This window comes from Carcharodon carcharias, chromosome 2 (assembly GCF_017639515.1).
Source record: "Carcharodon carcharias isolate sCarCar2 chromosome 2, sCarCar2.pri, whole genome shotgun sequence".
In the NCBI taxonomy this organism is placed as follows: Eukaryota; Metazoa; Chordata; class Chondrichthyes; order Lamniformes; family Lamnidae; genus Carcharodon; species Carcharodon carcharias.
In genome coordinates, this window is record NC_054468.1 from 234,451,964 (window position 1) to 234,470,760 (window position 18,797).

Consider the following 18,797-nt stretch of genomic DNA (forward strand, 5'->3'; position numbering starts at 1 on the left):
CATTACTCTGTCACAGCCATTAATATAGATTGTACATAGCTGAGGCCCCAGCACTAATCCTTGAGGCACTCCACTAGTTATAGCTTTCCAACTTGAAAATGCCCCATTTAGCCCTACTCTTTACTTCCTGTCCATTAACCAATCCTCTATCCATGCTAATATATTACCCCCAACTCCAGGAGCCCTTATCTTGCCTATTAACCTCTTGTCTGGCACTTTATCGAATGCCTTTTGGAAATCTACTGGTTCCCCTTTAACTACCCTACAAGTTACATTCTCAAAAAACTCTAATAAATTTGACGAACATGGTTTCCCTTTTGTCTGATCACACTATGATTTTCTATGTGCATTGTTAAGACTCCCTTAATAATTGATTCCAGCACTTTCCCTCTCAATTTCTAATTTCACTTTTCTCTTAGGCTGACTAAGGCTGTCCACAAGCTCAGCATTCTATTCGACCCTATGCCGAGTTTCTAATCCAATATCTACCCGTTCCCACGGCCATCTCCAGAACACAGCGTACACCTGTTCCTACCTCTGCCCCTTAATGACTCATGATCATTAACTCCAGACTCAACTCTTCCAATACTCTCTTCACGGGCCTCCTGTGCTGTACCCTTCTGTAAACTTCAGCTCATCCAAATACTGTTGTGCATATCCCAACCTATACCAAGTCCCATTCACCTAATACACCTACACTTGTAGACCTACCCTGCCTCCCCTTTATCCAACATATTAAATTTTACATTTTTTTCCTCATCTCCATGGCCTTGCCCTTCCTTCTGACTCTGGCATTTTCATGCATCCCATTCCCCCTTCTCATCCTCAACTATGCTAACAGACCTTGGAACTCCCTCCCCAAATCTCTCCGCCTCCCTCCCACCTCCCTCAACCCCAAATAAATCTTTTCAGTTCCTGGCACTATACCCCCTCAGGATAGGTGCTGCATTAACATTCCATATGAGGAACATCTGCAGGGGCAAATGGACAGACTCTCTCATGCCTGTAAAGAGTCTGGTTTGACCATTAGCATCAGGAAGACAAATGTCATGGTCCAGGATGCTGCCATATTGCCATCTATCAGCATTGACAATGTGACACTGGAGCTTGTTGATAGTTTTGTATATTTAGGCTCCACAATCATCCACAATCTGTTGCATCATGCTGAAATCAACACATACGTCACAAAAGCCAGAGCTATTATGTCAAAGCTGAGTAAGAGAGTGTGGAACAGCAGCAATCTGACTGAGAACACAAAACTGCGAGTCTAACAAGCCTCCATACTCAGTGCACTCCTCTACAGTGGAGAGTCCTGGATAACATATGCTAGGCAGGAGAAAAGGCTCAACAGTTTCCACCTTCATTGTCTCAGACATATCCTCGGCATCTCTTGGCAGAACAAGGTCACCAACTCAGAGGGTCTGAAGCTTTCTAATTCCATCAGCATGCACTCGTTGTTAAACCAACAACGTGGGTGCTAGCTAGGCCACATTCATCAATGGATGACGGCCTTTTACCCAAAGACTTGCTGCACGGTGAACTAGCCACTGGGTCAAGACCTACTGGATGTCCATTCCTCTGCTACAAGTATGAAAATGACAGACAGTGACGCTGACAACTGGAAGGCAGTGGCAAACGGCTGTGACTTCTGGAGGCTAACTGTTCGGAGGAACATTGGAAGAGGTGAGCAGAAACAACAGAGAAAACAGAGGCCAGTGAATCGTGCACCTTGTCAGGCAACTGTCTTCCTCTGCAGCAAATGTGGCAGAGACTAGTGTGAGGCTCCTGAGACAGGAGATGCTTAACACAGGGTTGACCACCACAGAACAGACCAGAACAGGGGACACAAATTTAAAATTAGAGCTAGGCAGTTCAAGAGTAATGTCAGGAAGCACTTCTTCACACAAAGGGTAATAGAAATCAGATAGACTCTTCCCATAAAGACTGTGGATACTGGAGGTCAATTGGAGCTTCCAAGTCTGGGACTGATAGATTTTTATTGACGCTGGTCGACATTTTCTCTAACTTCCATTTGCCGTGTACAGTTGGCTTGTTGCACTGTGCAGTTCCTTTAAGATTGACATGCAGGCACACATGCACATCTGAAAGGAAACATTGCTTGTGCACAGTCAGTTTGTTCCCTGCACAGCACATTCTTGTTGCTGCACTAATGCAGCTAAGAGGGCACATTGGTAAGAGTATCAAGAAATATGGGCCTGAATCTTCCAGTCAGCATGCAGAGCCAGGCCCAACACACCAACACGTAAAATGATGCACGATGACATCAGGCGTGTCATCCAAATATTTCGTACGGCGGGCATGCACACATCAAACTATCAACCGCCTATCAAGGCCATTAAAAAAGTAATTAAGTTTGTTAAGAACTCTGCCCATCCAACTTTAAGATTGGGCAGGCGAAGAGCCCAAGCGGCCTTCATGTTTTTCAGGAAACCTCATCCAGGGCGGGATGAGGTTTCCTTGAAGCTTTTATAAAATAAATAAATAAGTTTTCCTAACTTAACCAACATGTCCCAGCTCATGTGACACTGTCACATGAGAGGAAATGTTTAAGTAAATTTTTTACTTTATTTATTAAAAAGTTTTCTAATCCATTCAATCTCTGAGGCAGCTCCGTGCCTCGTGGAGATTGCTGCACTCTTGCGTACACAAGAGCGCAGGCCCCAAATCTTCCTCCTCCTCTGCACACCGCCCCCCACCCCCCCCCCCCCCCCCCCCCCCCGCCGCCCCAACCTACCGCCCAGGTAGCACTGAGCTCTACTGGCCGCGCGTTACACTGGGCAGGCCTTAATTGGCCCGCCTGTGTAAAATGGCAGCGTGCAGCCGATTGCGGGCAGCGATTGGCTCCGCACCTGCCCCCGCCCACCCACCATAGGAAAAACTTTCCCCATGAAGTTAAATCGGGAAATAGCTGAGGTACAGATCTAATCGAATGATTGAGGTGCTGAATGCCCAACTCCTGCTTTTGACTTAGTTTTCAGTCACCTCCCACTATCTCCACACTCCCAGGCCCCCAGCCTCACTCCAACCTCTCCCTTCTTGTCTCAGCATCAGTTTTCCCAATGCCTCTTTCTAAAAGATTGTGGAACTTTATATTAAAGACACTTAACAAATGCAGCTGTATTACTCCTAATTATATTAGCAGCTTATAACAGGACACCGATTGCTCTGCTCTCTAACCCAGGGCACTCAAGCCAATTTGAGCACCCAAACTCCACGCAAGCTGTGAGTAACCAGATCAGCAAAGAATGGGAATGGAAATGGGGGAAGGGATGGTGAGCATGTGGTGGGGCGGGGGATGGAGGCATGCATGGGGGAGTTTCTTGATTTCTGTGGCTGGGGGGGGAAGTATCTCTAAGCCCATTTCAAATCAATAAGAGTAACAATCCATTCTCACGTTACCTACCCATTTATTAATATTCAAAAAAATTACAAGCAAAACCAGATCACCGAAAATGGGGGGAAAATTAGCACAGTACGTACTTTGTAACTCCATAGTCGATTCCGATAGTTGCCAAATATTTTGGGACAAACCTCTTCTCACAGTATCGTTTAATGATACAGCTCTGGGAAAAAAAACACAATTAGCGTCAGCAATTTCAGTTGCACTAAAAAAAGCAACACTTGCCTGAGCCATGCTAAACTGAAAGGATTCCATCTCCAGCCTGTGCTCAGTTGGTTGATCTCACCCAGTGTGATGCTGAGCCCCACACGGAACTGAAAGTGCCCAGGCTCCATCCTCAGCCTGTACTCATTACCCAGTGACTCCAGCGTGTGTGTGTGTGTGTGTGGGGGGGTATCAGGAAAGGGTGGGAAAGTTTTGGCAACGATGTCTCCTATCATCCACTTGACCTATGGTTGGGTGCAATGGCACATTTCAATATAATAACGTCTCTGTTTCCATGCCACCCCCAATCTCCAAGAACCTGCACCCAACTTTCACTAAAATGCATCTGCAAGAATTTTATGTTTGTAAAGTTTAACAATATCATGGATCATTTTTGGTGAGAAAGGGTTAATAATACCTTGAAGTAGTATACCTGGTAATACTAGTAGTAGTACCTTGCTACTGCCCCTTTTATTCCATGAGCAATAGCTTTTCTCACAAGTCTGTTGTGTGACACTGTATCAAATGCCTTTTGAAAGTCCAAAAAGATCCTGGTCAGATACAGGTGAGCAAAAATACAAAAAAGCTGTACTTACACTATAGAAAAAGTGGCAGTCCCATGGGCTCAACAGATGCAGAAGCTGTAAGACAGCTGTAAGTAAAAACAAGTTAAAAAGAAAACGGAAGAGTAAAGAGAGAAACCTGCAGAGCACAGTAGAAAGCCTGCAGAGTTTAAGAGAAAGGGAACCCATTTCAGTCGGGAAAAGTAGTTGAGTTTTTCCATAAAGAAGAAACAGAATCGTCGCTGTTCTGAAGATTTTTAAAAATGGCACTGAGAGTAAAAATAAAGGGAAAATAATTTGTGAGATTAAAGGAAGAAACTGCTGCAATTTTTAAAAGTTTAAAAAAAAGGTCCGTGATCATGGGGATCCTGTCAAACCCAAAAAAGCACAGGAAAAATAGAGAGGGTCAACAGCTGCAGAGACAGCCTGAGTGAAAAGAACGGTTACTGCTTTAAAGGGGCAATGACATTTAAAGCTGCAATTATTACAAAAAAAAACTATGAATAGAAAATTAGAAGAGCCGGACCCATTTTGGATAAGGAAATGGCTAAACCAGACGAAAGAGCGGGAGTCTCAGAGAAGAAAATTTTTAGTTTATAGGAGAATTACAGGATTAAATAAGGAATCAGAAATAGTACAAGTTGATAAGTTTTTATTCACTAAAGAATCCTGAATTTGTAATAAACTGAACTGGGGCTACAGTAATGAGATTCAACCAGTTAGCTAATTAACGACTCAGCTCCTATAGCTGTGAGTGAGTTTACCCTGTCTAAACTGCAAGAAACGAGGATCTTAGCCTGCTTAGAAAGTACTTTTCAGTTACTAATTACAGGCTAGATTAGATTTTAAGAGCAAAATTAACACTTAAAACTCCCCTTTCACCAAACTCCAAGTCTTTACTCAGTTAGTTGGCTACACTCCATTTGCCTTCGGCCTCAGTGCATCATTTCGTTGCTACTGATAGTTCCAACGCAACATTTTCTGAAGTAATTTTCAACGTCCTTTTTGGCTTCTTGTTTTTTTATGGCTACATATTGATTCTCCATGGAGTCTTTCAGGGTCACATCTTCTCTGCTTACTGTTTTACCTGGCTGTACATCTGGTTGAGTTTTCCCAACTCCCGCTTTGATTTGCCAACAATGGAATTGAGAGTTGTTATTTCCCCCTGATGCCTTTGTGTTGTCTCTGAAATTTGTTTGTTCAGATCTCGAACAGCTGGGTGCATTGAAGACTTCGGTTTATCATGCATTTTTAAAGACATATACTCAGCTTGAATCTTCTGTTTCGAAACTTCCAGCTCAGCTCTGATGCAAACATTTTGCTGTACAACGGCTTAATTTACTTCTTGCACGTTTTGCTTCTTTTGAGTTACCTCAGATAACTTTCCTTCATTCACAGCCATCTCATTCTGCTCTGCCATCTGCTGTTGCAGTTTGGGTATTGTGTCAGCATTTTCAAAGAACTCTTTCTAAGCCTTTTGGCTGTTTCTCAGCCATTTCTTTCTTCTGCACTGGAGTCTTTGGCTCGTGCATTTTATTGCAGTGACATGGTAAGCAACCATCTTGTGGTTTACTTGAAAAGTGCCCCCTGGCTCTGGGGCCTTTTGTTGCCCATGTTCTGGATTGTTTTGATGTCCTCGACACTTTATTGGGGATGTGCTAGTCCGTCTTCTGGGTTCAGCGCTCTGCGCTTCCGCTTCCACTTCCCCACCGCCCACCCCCACCCCCCATCCCCTCTCCTCCTTCCCCAACCCGCTCCCCACCCCCCTCCCATCCTCTCCTCCCCCCACCGCCCATCCCCCGTCACCTCTCCACCATCCCACCGCCCCTCCAACCCAATTCCCCCTCCCCTCCACCCCACCCCATCCCATCCCATACACCCCCCCCAATTTTCTCCCCCTCCCCCCCATTCCCCCTATGCCTCCTCCCCCCAATTTCCTCCCCATGCCCCCTCCCCCCAATTTCCTCCCCATGCCCCCTCCCAATTTCCTCCCCATGCCCCCTCCCCCCAATTTCCTCCCCATGCCCCCTCCCCCCAATTTCCCCCCCTCACCACTCCCCCCAATTTTCCCCCCGCTCCCACCTCCCCCCAATTTCCCCCACCTCCCCGCAATTTCCTCCCCTCCTCCCTCCCCCCATTCTCCCCTCCCCCCAATTTCCCCCGTTCCCCCTCCGAATTCCCCCCTCACCCCTCCCAATTTCGCCCCCTCCTGCCGCAATTTCCCCCCCCCCATTTCGCCTCCATCCCCATTTACCCCCTCCCCTCCACCCCAATTTCCCCCTCCCCTCCCCCCCAAGATCCCCCCCCCAATTTCCCCCTCCTCCTCCCCCAATTCTCTCCCCCCCAATTGCACCCCCCTCCCCTCTCCCCAATTTCCCCCCTCCCCCTCTCCCCAATTTCCCCCCCCCTCACCAATTTCCCCCCTCCCCCCACTCCTCAATTTTCCCCCTCCCAAATTTCCCGCCTCCCCCTCCCCAAATTCCCCCCTCCCCCCAATTTCCCCCCTCCCCCCAATTTCCCCCCCCATTCCCCCTCAATTTCACCCCCTCCCATTTCCCCCCCAATTTCACCCCCTCCCCTCCCTCCCTCCCCCCAATTCCACCCCCTCCCCCCTCCCCCCAATTCGCCCCCCTCCCCAATTTCCCCCCCCTCCCCAATTTCCCCCCCACCTCCCCCTCCCCCCTCCGCAATTTCCCCCCTCCCCTCCGCAATTTCCCCCCTCCCCAATTTCCACCCCTAATTCCCCCCTCCCCCATTTCTCATCTCCCCAATTTCCCTCTCTCTCTCCTCCCCATTTCCACCCTTCCCCCCCATCTCCCCCCTCCCCCATTTCCCCCCCATCTCCCCCTTCCCTCATTTCCCCCCATCTCCCCCTTCCCTCATTTCCCCCCCCTCACCCCCTCCCCCATTTCGCCCCCCCTCCCCAATTTCCCCCCGCCTCCCCTCTCCTCTATTTCCCCCCCACTCCCCAATTGCCCCCTCCCCCCACTCCCCAATTTCCCCCCACTCCCCCAACCCCCCTCCCCACACTCCCCAATTTGCCCCCCCTCCTCCACTCCCCAATTCCCCCTCCCCCCACTCCCCAATTCCCTCCGCCCACTCCCCAATTCCCGCCCCCTCCCCACACTCCCCAATTTCCCCCCTCCCCCCCAATTCACCTCCCCTCCCCCACTGCCCAATTTCCCCCCTCCTCCCACTCCCCAATTTCCCCCCTCCCCCCACTCTCCAATTTCGCCCTCCACCACTCTCCAATTTCGCCCTCCCCCACTCCCCAATTCCCCCCTCTCCCCAATTTCCCCCCCTCCCCCTCCCCCCACTCCCCAATTCCCCCCCTCCCCCCACTCCCCAATTTCCTCTGCCCACTCCCCAATTCCCCCCCTCCCCCCACTCCCCAATTTCTCCCCCCTCTCCCCACTCCACAATTCCCCCCCCCCAATTTCCCACCCCTCCCCCCAATTCCCCACCCACCCCCTCCCCCCAATTTCCCCCTCCCCCCCACTCCCCAAGTTTACCCCCCTCCCCGCACTCCCCAATTTTACACCCCTCCCCCCACTCCCCAATTTTACACCCCTCCCCCCACTCCCCAATTTTACCCCCCCATCCCACTCCCCAATTTTACCCCCTTTCCCCCCACTCCCCAATTTTACCCCCTCCCCCACTCCCCAATTTTACCCCCTCCCCCACTCCCCAATTTTATCCCCACCTCCCCCCACTCCCCAATTTCCCCCTCCCCAATCCCCCCTCCCCCACTCCCCAATTTTACCCCCCTCCCCCCACTCTCCAATTTTACCCCCCCTCCCCCCACTCTCCAATTTTACCCCACCTCCCCCCACTCTCCAATTTTACCCCCCCTCCCCCCACTCTCCAATTTTACCCCCCTCCCCCCACTCCCCAATTTTACCCCCCTCCCCAATTTTACCCCCCCCACTCCCCACTTCCCAATTTCCCCCCCACTCCCCAATTTCCCCCTCCCCCACTCCCCAATTTCCCCCACTCCCCAATTTCCCCCCCCACTCCCCAATTTCCCCCCTCCCCAATTTTTCCCCCTCCCCAATTGTCCCCCCTCCCCCAATTCCCCCCTCCCCCCACTCCCCATTTTTCCCCCTCCCCCTCCCCCACTCCCCAATTTCCCCCCTCCCCCTCCCCCCACTCCCCAATTTCCCCCCTCCCCCTCCCCCCACTCCCCAATTTCTCCCCTCCACCCTCCCCCAATTTCCCACCCCTCCCCCCACTCCCCAATTTCCCCCTCCCCCCTCCCCAATTTTACCCCCCTCACCCCACTCCCCAATTTTACCCCCTTCCCCCAATTTTACCCCCCTCACCCCACTCCCCAATTTTACCCCCTTCCCCCAATTTTACCCCCCTCCCCCCACTCCCCAATTCCCCCCCACTCCCCAATTGTCCCCCACCTCCCCCCACTCCCCAATTTCCACCTCTCCCCCACTTCCCGATTCCCCCCTCACCCACTCCCCAATTTTACCCCCCTCCCCCCTCCCCCCACTCCCCAATTTTACCCCCCTCCCCCCACTCCCCAATTCCCCCCCACTCCCCAATTTCCCCCCCCCCTCCCCCACTCCCCAATTTCCCCCCCTCTCCACAATTCCTCCCCCTCCCCCATTCCCCCTCCCCCCCATTTCCCCCCTCCCCCATTCCCCCTCCCACCCATTTCCTCCCCCTCCCCCCCATTTCCTCCCCCTCCCCCATTTCCCCCCTCCCCCCCCATTTCCCCCTCCCCCATTCCCCCTCCCCCCCATTTCCCCCCTCCCCCATTCCCCCTCCCACCCATTTCCTCCCCCTCCCCCATTTCCCCCCTCCCCCATTCCCCCTCCCCCCCCCATTTCCCCTCCCCCATTTCCCCCCTCCCCCCCATTTCCCCCCCCCCCCTCCCTCCCCCTCCCCCCTCACCTTTCCCACCTCGGCGCTCCCCAGGCTGATCACCTTCACCCTGAGCGGTTTCTTGTTCTCGCTCCGTTTCTGCGCGTTCGTTTCCATGGTGACGGCGGCCGCCTCCCCCTCCCCCTCCCCCCCTCCCGCCCTCCCGCTGGGCGGCTCCGCCCGGCCTCCCGCAGCCTCTTCCCGCTGGCCTGGGCCTGGGCCGGGCCGGCTGACCGGCCAATAGCTCCGAGCCCCGGGCTCCGCCGGCAGCCTCTCCCCGCTGCAGCTGCTCAGAGCCCCGGCCACAGGAATCGGGCCCCGGCCGCCGCTTTCGCCACCGGCGCTGCCGGAATCTCGCGAGGGCCGCGCCCGCCCCCAACCGCCTTCTCGCGAGATGTCCGCACGCGGCAACTGGCACCAGGCAGCCCGTGACCCACAGACCCGCCCCCCCCCCCCCGCCCCGTGACCCACAGACCCGCCCCCCCCACCCCGTGACCCCCAGACCCCCCCCCCCCCCCCCCCCGTGACCCACAGACCCGCCCCCCCACCCAGTGACCCACAGACCCGCCCCCCCTCACCCAGTGACCCACAGACCCGCCCCCCCCCGCCCCGTGACCCACAGACCCGCCCCCCCACCCCGTGACCCACAGACCCTCCCCCCCCGCCCAGTGACCCACAGACCCGCCCCCCCCCCGCCCCGTGACCCACAGACCCGCCCCCCCACCCCGTGACCCACAGACCCGCCCCCCCCGCCCAGTGACCCACAGACCCGCCCCCCCCGCCCCGTGACCCACAGACCCGCCCCCCCACCCAGTGACCCACAGACCCGCCTCCCCCCCGCCCCGTGACCCACAGACCCGCCCCCCCCACCCCGTGACCCACAGACCCGCCCCCCCCCCACCCAGTGACCCACAGACCCGCCCCCCTCACCCAGTGACCCACAGACCCGCCCCCTCACCCAGTGACCCACACACCCCCCTCACCCAGTGACCCACTGACCCGCCCCCCCCGCCCCGTGACCCACAGAACCCACCCCCCCCCCCCAGTGACCCACAGAACCCACCCCCCTCACCCAGTGACCCACAGAACCCACCCCCCTCACCCAGTGACCCACAACCCCCCAGTCAGTGACCCACAACCCCCCTGACAGTGACCCACAACCCTCTCCATCCCAGACAGTGACCCTCAACCCCCCAGTCAGTGACCCACAACCCCCCTGACAGTGACCCACAACCCTCTCCATCCCAGACAGTGACCCTCAACCCCACCCCAGACAGTGACCCACAACCCCCTCCCCCAAAGACAGTGACCCACAACCCCCTCCACTTCAGCCACCCTCCCCTCTTCTCCAACCAATGCACCAATACAGAGTTGGTGATGGTGGTGTGGGGAAATTATTTGTAAGGTATGATTCCGTGAGTATGACTATGTCAACCCACCATCTTTAAGAAGGCAGCTGACCACCACCTTCTCAAGGGCAATTAGGGATGGGCAATAAATGCTGGAATATAATTTGGGAAAGGTTATGCACTTTGGCAGGAAGAATAGAGCAGCTGAATATTATTTAAATGGAGAAAGATTGCAGAAAGCTGCAGCACAGAGGGATTTGGGAGTCCTCGTGCATGAATCCCAAAAAGCTAACATACAAGTTCAGCAGGTAATAGGGAAGGCAAATGGATTATAAAAGCAAGACTCTTCTGAGGAAGAGTCCTACGGACTCGAAACGTTAACTCTGTCATTCTCTCCACAGATGCTGTCAGACCTGCTGAGTTTTTCCACCAAATTTTAGTTTTGTTTCAGAAGGCAAATGGAATGTTGGCCTTTATTGCAAAGGGAATAGGATATAAAAATTGGGAAGTCTTGCTAAAACTATACAAGGCACCACACCCAGAATACTGTGAACGGTTTTGGTCCCCTTATCTAAGGAAAGATATACTGGCATTGGAGGCAGTCCAGAGAAGGTTCACGAGGACGATCCCGGGTATGGAGGGTTATCTTATGAGGAGAGGTTGAGTAGGTTGGGCCTGTACTCATAGTTTAGAAGAATGAGAGGTGACCTTATTGAAACATATAGGGCAGAATTTTCCCTTTGTCGTGAAGGGGCGGGCCCCGCATGTCCACGTGTAAAATGACTCACGGTGATGTTGGGCGAGTGTCCCAGCATCACCACGCGCCATTGTGATATTTCGCCCGCCATTAACTAACGGGCCACTTAAGGCCCTTGTGGCGCCAATTGACACCGATTTTTTGGCGCCCGTGCGATCTGGTCGCTGCAATGGGAAAGCGGGTAGGACACATTTGTATTAACCTCATCCACGGGCGGGATAAAAGGGCTCAGTGGGGTTGCAAGTGTGCTCTGTCAAGTATTTATTTATGAAAGTTTTTGAAACTTGCCTGCAGTACTTCAAAACGCACACCAACTGCTTTTTCTGGACTCCTTAACCTTCAGGTCAGCACTCTGCAGTGAGGAATCTTTTCTGGGCCTGCAGGTTTCAGGAAGCCTTCCCTTAGCCTGGGAATGGGAGCTAAACTGTCCACTGGAGGCAGCTCCCCTGAGGAGGAAGGGAGGGCTAGAAGGGGGAGGAGGCCAGGAATGTACATTCAGCCTCCAGGGGAGCCACCTTTGGGAGGCCACACGCAGGCACAAGGGGCACAGGCTCAAGAGGTTGTCCAAGGCGGAAGGAGTAGCAGAAGACGCCACTATCCTGCTGCCAGGGTTTACAGGCGGCAAAGCAGCTACTTCAATATGACTGAGGTGCAGTGCTGAAGGAGGCTCCGACTGTCAAGGGGGACAGTCAACTATATCTGTCAGATGATTGGACCTGAGATCTCCGCTAACACCCCATGCCAGTGGCTCTGAAGCTCACAGCTGCCCCCAACTTCTATGCCTCTGGCTGCTTCCAGGGCTCAGTAGGTGATCTTTGTGGTGTCTCCCAATCAGCTGTCCACACTTGTGTCAAGCAGGTTACAGACGCTCCGTTCAGACGGGCATTGACCTTCATCCACTTCCACTGGGACCAGGCCAGTCAGACACAGTGAGCTAGAGGCTTCGCGGCCATTGCTGGCTTCCCCCGTGTCCAGGGTGCTATAGACTGTACACATGTGGCCATCAAGGTGCCAGCAGGTGAGCCCGGTGCCTTCGTCAACAGGAAGGGCTTCCACTCCATGAACGTGCAGATAGTGTGTGATCACAGGATGCTGATTCTCCAAGTCTGTGCAAGGTACCCAGGCAGCTCCCACGATGTCTACATCCTCAGACACTCCCAGGTGCCGGGGCTCTTCAGTGCTCCAGCCTGGCTGGATGGATGGCTGCTGGGTGACAAGGACTATCCCCTCAGAAGGTGGCTCATGACACCTCTCCACCATCCAAGAACAGAAGCTGAGCAGCGCTACAATAGGAGCCACGGCTCCACAAGAGCTGTGGTGGAGAGAACCATTGGTCTTCTCAAGATGTGCTTCCGATGCCTGGACCGTTCAGCGGGTGCACTCCAGTACCCCCCAGATTGTGTCTCGGTGATAGTGGCTGCACGCTGTGCTCTCCACAATCTTGCGCTGGATAGAGGGGACACAGTGGACGATGAAGATGTCGACGCAGTGGCTGCAGCTGCACACGATGAGTCCAGCAGTGAGTCCGAGGATGAGCACACACAGGGAAATGCTGAGGGGGTAGACGCTGACCGGGCATACTCCAGGGAGGCAGGGACACCCGGGAGGCTTTAATGCAATGAACCTTCAGCTAGCAAACCACAGATGGACCACCAGGACAAGCCTGGGCTGTAGGCTTGATACTCGACACCTAAGCACAAAATTTGCTAGGTTAGGATCTGTCACTAAGGGCCTTGTTAATAAAGCTGAATGTCCAACAAAGCACTCATTACAGTTTTGAAAACCATCCACATGCAGAAGCAAAGAGGCAGCCTCAGCCATGGTGACATCTGAATTTATTATGTCAAGTGAACCAACCTATTCCAAAAAAAGCGAATAGTGTTACCAAACAAAGCAAATCATAAGGACCTCACCTCGGGCCAACACAAAAGCACCAGTGAAAAACCGATGGAGTGCCTAACATGCTTTATGCTAATGTTTACTGGTGCTGCATCTTGGTGCCGCCCCATCACTCGGAGTGGCATCTGAGCCAGCCTGCAGACTCTGCTGTCCTGTTGGCCTCGATGACCTTGGCGGACATCGTCTGGCCCGTGGAGCCTGTGCTGGCCCCGCCTGGGAGGGAGCTGCCAGTTCCACAGCTGGCACCTCCCCAGTCGTCGCAGTCTAGCCGGATGATATGGTCACTGGGAGAGGGACCCTCATCCGGAGCGCCCTGAGAGGAGTTTGTAGAGACAACAGGCAGCTGCTGTGCTGACGTGAGGTCGCTTTGGACCTCCCTGCTCACCACGGATGGATGGGCACCGAGCTGAGATAGTTGATGCCCAAACCATCTCCCACACAGGTACTGACCAGCTGAGGTCAATGCCGATGTCAGGGCTTGCTGGTCAGACCACATCTCCAGGAAGTGCTGATGGCTCTCCTGGAGGACTCTCTCCACAAGAGTCGCCACTCTCTCCATGGAGGATGCATGGCTCATTGCTTCAGCAATCGTTTGCGTAGACTCCTCCATCACCGAGACCAAGCCAAGCACTGCCTCATGTATCTCCCCCAGATGCTCCCGCACACCCGGCCGCATTTCCTGCATTTGCTGTGTCGCGGACGATTCCAGAGGCACATCAGGCACAGACTGAGCATGTGCCTGGTCCCCTGCAGTCCTCCAACTGCTGGCGCCATGGGCACTCTCTGCCAGCTCCTCCAGCGACTGTGAAATGCCCTCACCGCTGTGCCAGGGACATTAGCCGATGTTCGAATTCCCATTGAAATGCCAATATCTGCGCTGGTGCCTGCCTGGCAGAGATGGTGTGACGCTGGTGAGACTTCAGGGCCCTCGGGTGTGAGAGGGGGCCTCTGCTGCTCCTCCTCCCGGCCCTGTTCTGATGATGCTGAAAGGAAGAACAAGGACATTGGATCAGTTACCGTGGAGACAATGACAATGTGTATCCCTGTCCCCCGGATCATTATGGGCTCATCCTTCCATAACCAATGGTCAAGGCATGTTGCAAAATTAAATCAATTAACATTCAGCAGTTCTGTGGCTGTTGGGAGGACAATGCTGACCTCACTGTTGGGCATAAATACCTGCCCGTGGCACCCCAGCCTCACCCACACCAGTGGACCTGGGCGCTTGGCGCCTCTCCAGATCCAGGGCCTCCTGCTCAAATTGACTAAGAATGGTGATCTGCGCCCGGCTGCCGCTAGTCCTCACCTGCTCGGCTGCACTATGAGCATTCTTCTCCTGAAAGTGAGAGACCAGCATTGATTAGTGAAAAATTGCACATGGACTCTCTTCGTGCACAGTCCACCCCAACCGGACTGGGACATATCAGCGCTCCAGTGCCTCCTCATCCTGCAGCTGCCAAACACTCACAAAGATGTTAGGCCTGTTCCACACCCCCCAGCCCCTCCCCACCCCCCCTCCGGACTCATGCTGCCTACATCACTTTAGGCACCACACGGTATATCCTTCCATAGCAAGGAGGCACAAGCAAGTGGAGCGCAGAGGGCAGCAGATGGTTCGTTGCCAAGTCACCTTGAAACTCCCCTCCCAGCATGTCACCACGCTGAATTGGACAAATCCTGGAGTTCAAGCACAGTGCCCAGGTGCAGCTCCTTCAGATTGCCCCCAAACCAGTCATGTGGGACTCGTGGGGGCAAAACCCATCCCTTCATCACCCTCTCAGGCTGACATCAGCATAGGCAGTATCTGCTTGTCCAATCAGCAAAGGACACATTAATGATTCAATGCAGTCCCTACACTCAGACGTCACTGGGGAGAGGGAAGAGGTGGGCAGCAGGAGGGTAAGCCGACTTGCAGGGTTACATGACCAATGCCAACACGGTACTCACCCTGCCAGAGAGCAACAAGTCATTGAAGCGCTTGCGACACTGGATCCAGGTGCGCCGCACCACGTCACAGGAGCTCACCACCTCCACCACCTCCTCCAATCCTGGTGAACCAGCACCTCGCAACGTGATGCCATCTCCTCGAGGAGGGCAGCAAGGAAGTCATCCGAGAAATGAGGGGCACACTGGCCCCACTGCCCTACCCTCCTGCCTGGCCTGTCCCCCTGCCCTACCCTCTGGACTGGCCTGTCCCGCTGCCCCACTCTCCGGACTGGCCTGTCCCCCTGCCCCACTCTCCGGACTGGCCTGTCCCGCTGCCCCACTCTCCGGACTGGCCTGTCCCCCTGCCCCACTCTCCGGACTGGCCTGCTAACCAGAAGCCCTCTGGTGAGCCCTTCCACTTGCCATTGTGAGCAGCCTTGCAGGGGCTGCTGCCAGCACTTCAGATAAACAGGCCGTCAGGTTGCCATTGGACCTGGCGGACAATGCTGCACTCCCACTGCCGCCTGCCCATTCCCACTATCCTTGGGAGCCGCACATTACACTGGGCGGGCCTTAATTGGCCCACCCATTTAAAATGGCAGTACGGACCTCGCCGTGGGCATCGATCAGGTCCGTGCCCACCAACGCCCGCTCCTGTTCCTGCTCCGCCCACCCCTCCCGCCAAACAGAAAATTCAGCCCATAAGATTCTTAGGGGTCTTGACAGGGGCGATGCTGAGAGGTTGTTTCCCCTTGTGGGAGAGTCTAGGACCAGAGAGCATAATCTCAGAGTAAGGGGTTGCCCATTTAAAACAGAGATGAGGAGGAATTTCTTCTCAGAGGGTAGTGAATCTGTGGAATTCTTTACTGCAGCGGGCTGTAGAAGTTGGCTCGGTAATTATATTCAAGGCTGAGATAGACAGATTTTTAATCAGTAGGGGAACCAAGGGTTATGGGGAAAGGCAGGAAAGTGGAGTTGAGGATTATCAGATCAGTCATGATCTCATTGAATGGCGGAGCAGACTCGATGGCTTTTATTTTGCTCCTACGTGTTATGATCTTATGGCTGGCCTCGTTAGCAATGCCCAGATCCCCTGAATGAATAAAATAATTGTCAAGCTCCCAGTTTTAGCACAAGCCCCCAGATGTTAGTAAGGGGGATCTTGCAGGGTCAACAGGGCTGATATTGTCGTTTCCAATGCCTAGGTTGATGCCAGATATTCTATCTGGTTTCTTTTTTTTTAGACTTTCTAGTAGTTTGATACAACTGAGTAGCTTGCTAGGCCATTTAAAAGTCTGGCACATTGCTGTGGATCTGGACTCATATGTAGGCCAGACCAGGTAAGGACAGCAGATTTCCTTTTCTAAAGGACATTAGTGAACTAGGTGGTTTCTACTTTTGATTCCAGATTTTTATTGATTGAATTCCACCATCTGCCGTGGTGGGATTCAAACCCCAGATCCCAGAGCATTATCCTGGGTCTCTGGATTACTCGTCAAGTGACAACACCACTATACTACGACTCCCCCCAATGTTGAATGGGCTAAACATAGTGAGAGGTGAAATATTAAACTGTTGAACATCCTTGAAAATGGATAAATCACCAGACCCAGATGAAATGTATCCCAGGAAGCAAAACAAGAAATAGCAGAAGCCCATTGTTTTCGAATTCCCTCTGGTCACCGGCATGTTGCTCAAGGACTGTTAACATTGTGCTGGTTTAAAATAGGGGGAGGAAAGATTTATCAAGTAATTACGGGCCAGTCAGCCTAACCTAGGTGGTGGGGAAATGATTGGAAAAAAATTCTGAGGCAATATAAATCGTCATTTAGAAAGACACAGATTAATCAAGGACAATCAGCATGACTTTGTGAAAGAAAAGTCAAGCCTGACTAACAAGTGAACTTTTGAGGAGATAACAAGGAGGCTTGATTTGGGTAGAACATTTCATGTAGTCAACGTGGATCTTAACAAGGCATTTGGCAAGGTCCCAAATGGCAAACACAACAGAAAATTAAAATTCCATTGGATCCAAAGGAAAATGGCAAGTTGGATGCAAAATTGGTTCAGTGGTAGGAAGCCATGGTCAATGGGTATTTTTATGACTGGTAAGTTATTAGTGGGCTTCCACAGGACTCAGTATTGGGTCCCTTCCTGTTTGCGGTATGTATCGATGATTTAGATTTAAATGTAAGAATATTGGAGCAGGAGTAGGCCATTTGGCTTCTCGAGAGGTTATTTCCCCTTGTGGGAGAGCCTAGGACCCAAGGGCCTGCTCTGCCGTTTAATTAAATCATGGCTGATCACTGACCTCAATGCAATCTTCCCGCACTATCCCCGTATCCCTTAATATCATTGTATCCAGAAATCTACCGACCTCTGCTTTGAAAACACACAAGGACTGCGACTCCACAGCCCTTTGTTAGCATTGCAGCATTCTGAGGTTTACATTAGAAACAATTAATCAGAAACAATTGTTTATACAGACCTTTAAAGTTTCTGGATACATTTCGAGACCGAAATGCAAGGCTGCTCAGATGGAGTTTACTGCTGCAACAATTTAATCTATAGCTTATCCATGTGGCTGGATGAGAAAATCTAATAGCAGATGCATTGTTGAGAGTTTAAAGCTCAAAGGGAAATTGAACATTTAAAACCTGGACACTGGATTGAAATGACTTATGTTGATACAAAGGATTTGTGTGTGTATGTATGTATATATATATATATATATATATATATAGTTAGGTTAATGCATGCATCTGGTAATGTAATCGTGTGAGTATATAGATAAATTTAGTTGGTAGTGTAAAATGAGCTAAGAAAATGAAGTTGTCTTTTTAAATTATGATGGTTCATTTTATCATAAGAAAGGAGATGTCATGGGAATATAATCATTTTCATAATATTTTTCTGGTTTATTGTAAAGTAAGTTTATGGGAGATTATGTTGTTCTGTTTGTGTGATTTAAATATATTTTGTAGCCAAGCAGACTGCAAGCTGAAGTTATCAAAAGAAGTAAGGAATAGACATGTCTTTAATAAGCTAATGAGTAAACATGTAAGATGTAAGGGGAATTTGCATTTTAGATAGATGAAAGGGATTGAATTTCAAGGAGGTTAATGCGAATAGTAGCAACATGAAAAGGTTTATATTATAAGAAAGGTAAAGTTCCAAAGACATATGGAAACAATGGAATTTACATATTAAAAAGGGTGAAACATGTATAAAGGAGAATGAGGCTATGTGTCAGGAGAAGGTATTGTAAAATCTAACAGAAGTGTGCGAAGCCTCCAGTATTTGTGCAAATGCCTGCTGTCTATAGGAACTGAAGCTGTAGGATAAAACCATTTGAAATTCCACTGTCCAGGGTATTGTGTTAATTTGCTGGATCTGTTTCAAATTTCTAATCTATTTCTGGACTGTTGCCTTAAAGGGGGTGTAACTGAGACTCTGGTTAATTAGGGATTTTAAGAGTTATTACAGTAATAATTTGTAGACCTATGTATGTGCTTAAAATCTTTTCTTTTGTTAATAAATATTTTAATTTTAGTTTTTTTTTAATCTCTAAAGTCTTCGTGGAGTTATTACTGCTGAATTCAGTGCACACATCTCAAAATAAATACAAATTGCAAAACTGTTGTGATAGCATGATCAGATTTCCCTCGTGGATTTGATTCACCTGGCACACATCATCTGCCATGTCATGACACTGTCCTCTTGGAACCTTTCCTGTTCTACTCCCCTGGATTTGGAGACTTTCTTCTTTAGTTTGTTTGGGGGAACTTGCTTCCTCTGCAGTT

General features: G+C 51.7%; 1 protein-coding gene across 1 annotated transcript in view; it reads right to left on the minus strand.

Annotated features, from left to right (window-relative positions):
- dnajc27 (DnaJ (Hsp40) homolog, subfamily C, member 27) overlaps window positions 1–9,195 on the minus strand; it is a 30,378-nt gene extending 21,183 nt beyond the window's left edge. The window contains exons 1-2 of the mRNA XM_041176650.1: window positions 9,094–9,195; window positions 3,502–3,584 (exon numbers count right to left, since the gene is read on the minus strand). Coding sequence (XP_041032584.1) covers window positions 3,502–3,584; window positions 9,094–9,180 — 170 coding nt within the window. The 5' untranslated portion in view covers window positions 9,181–9,195. The remainder of the gene's footprint in view (window positions 1–3,501; window positions 3,585–9,093) is intronic.
- Between the last annotated feature and the right edge of the window lie 9,602 nt (window positions 9,196–18,797).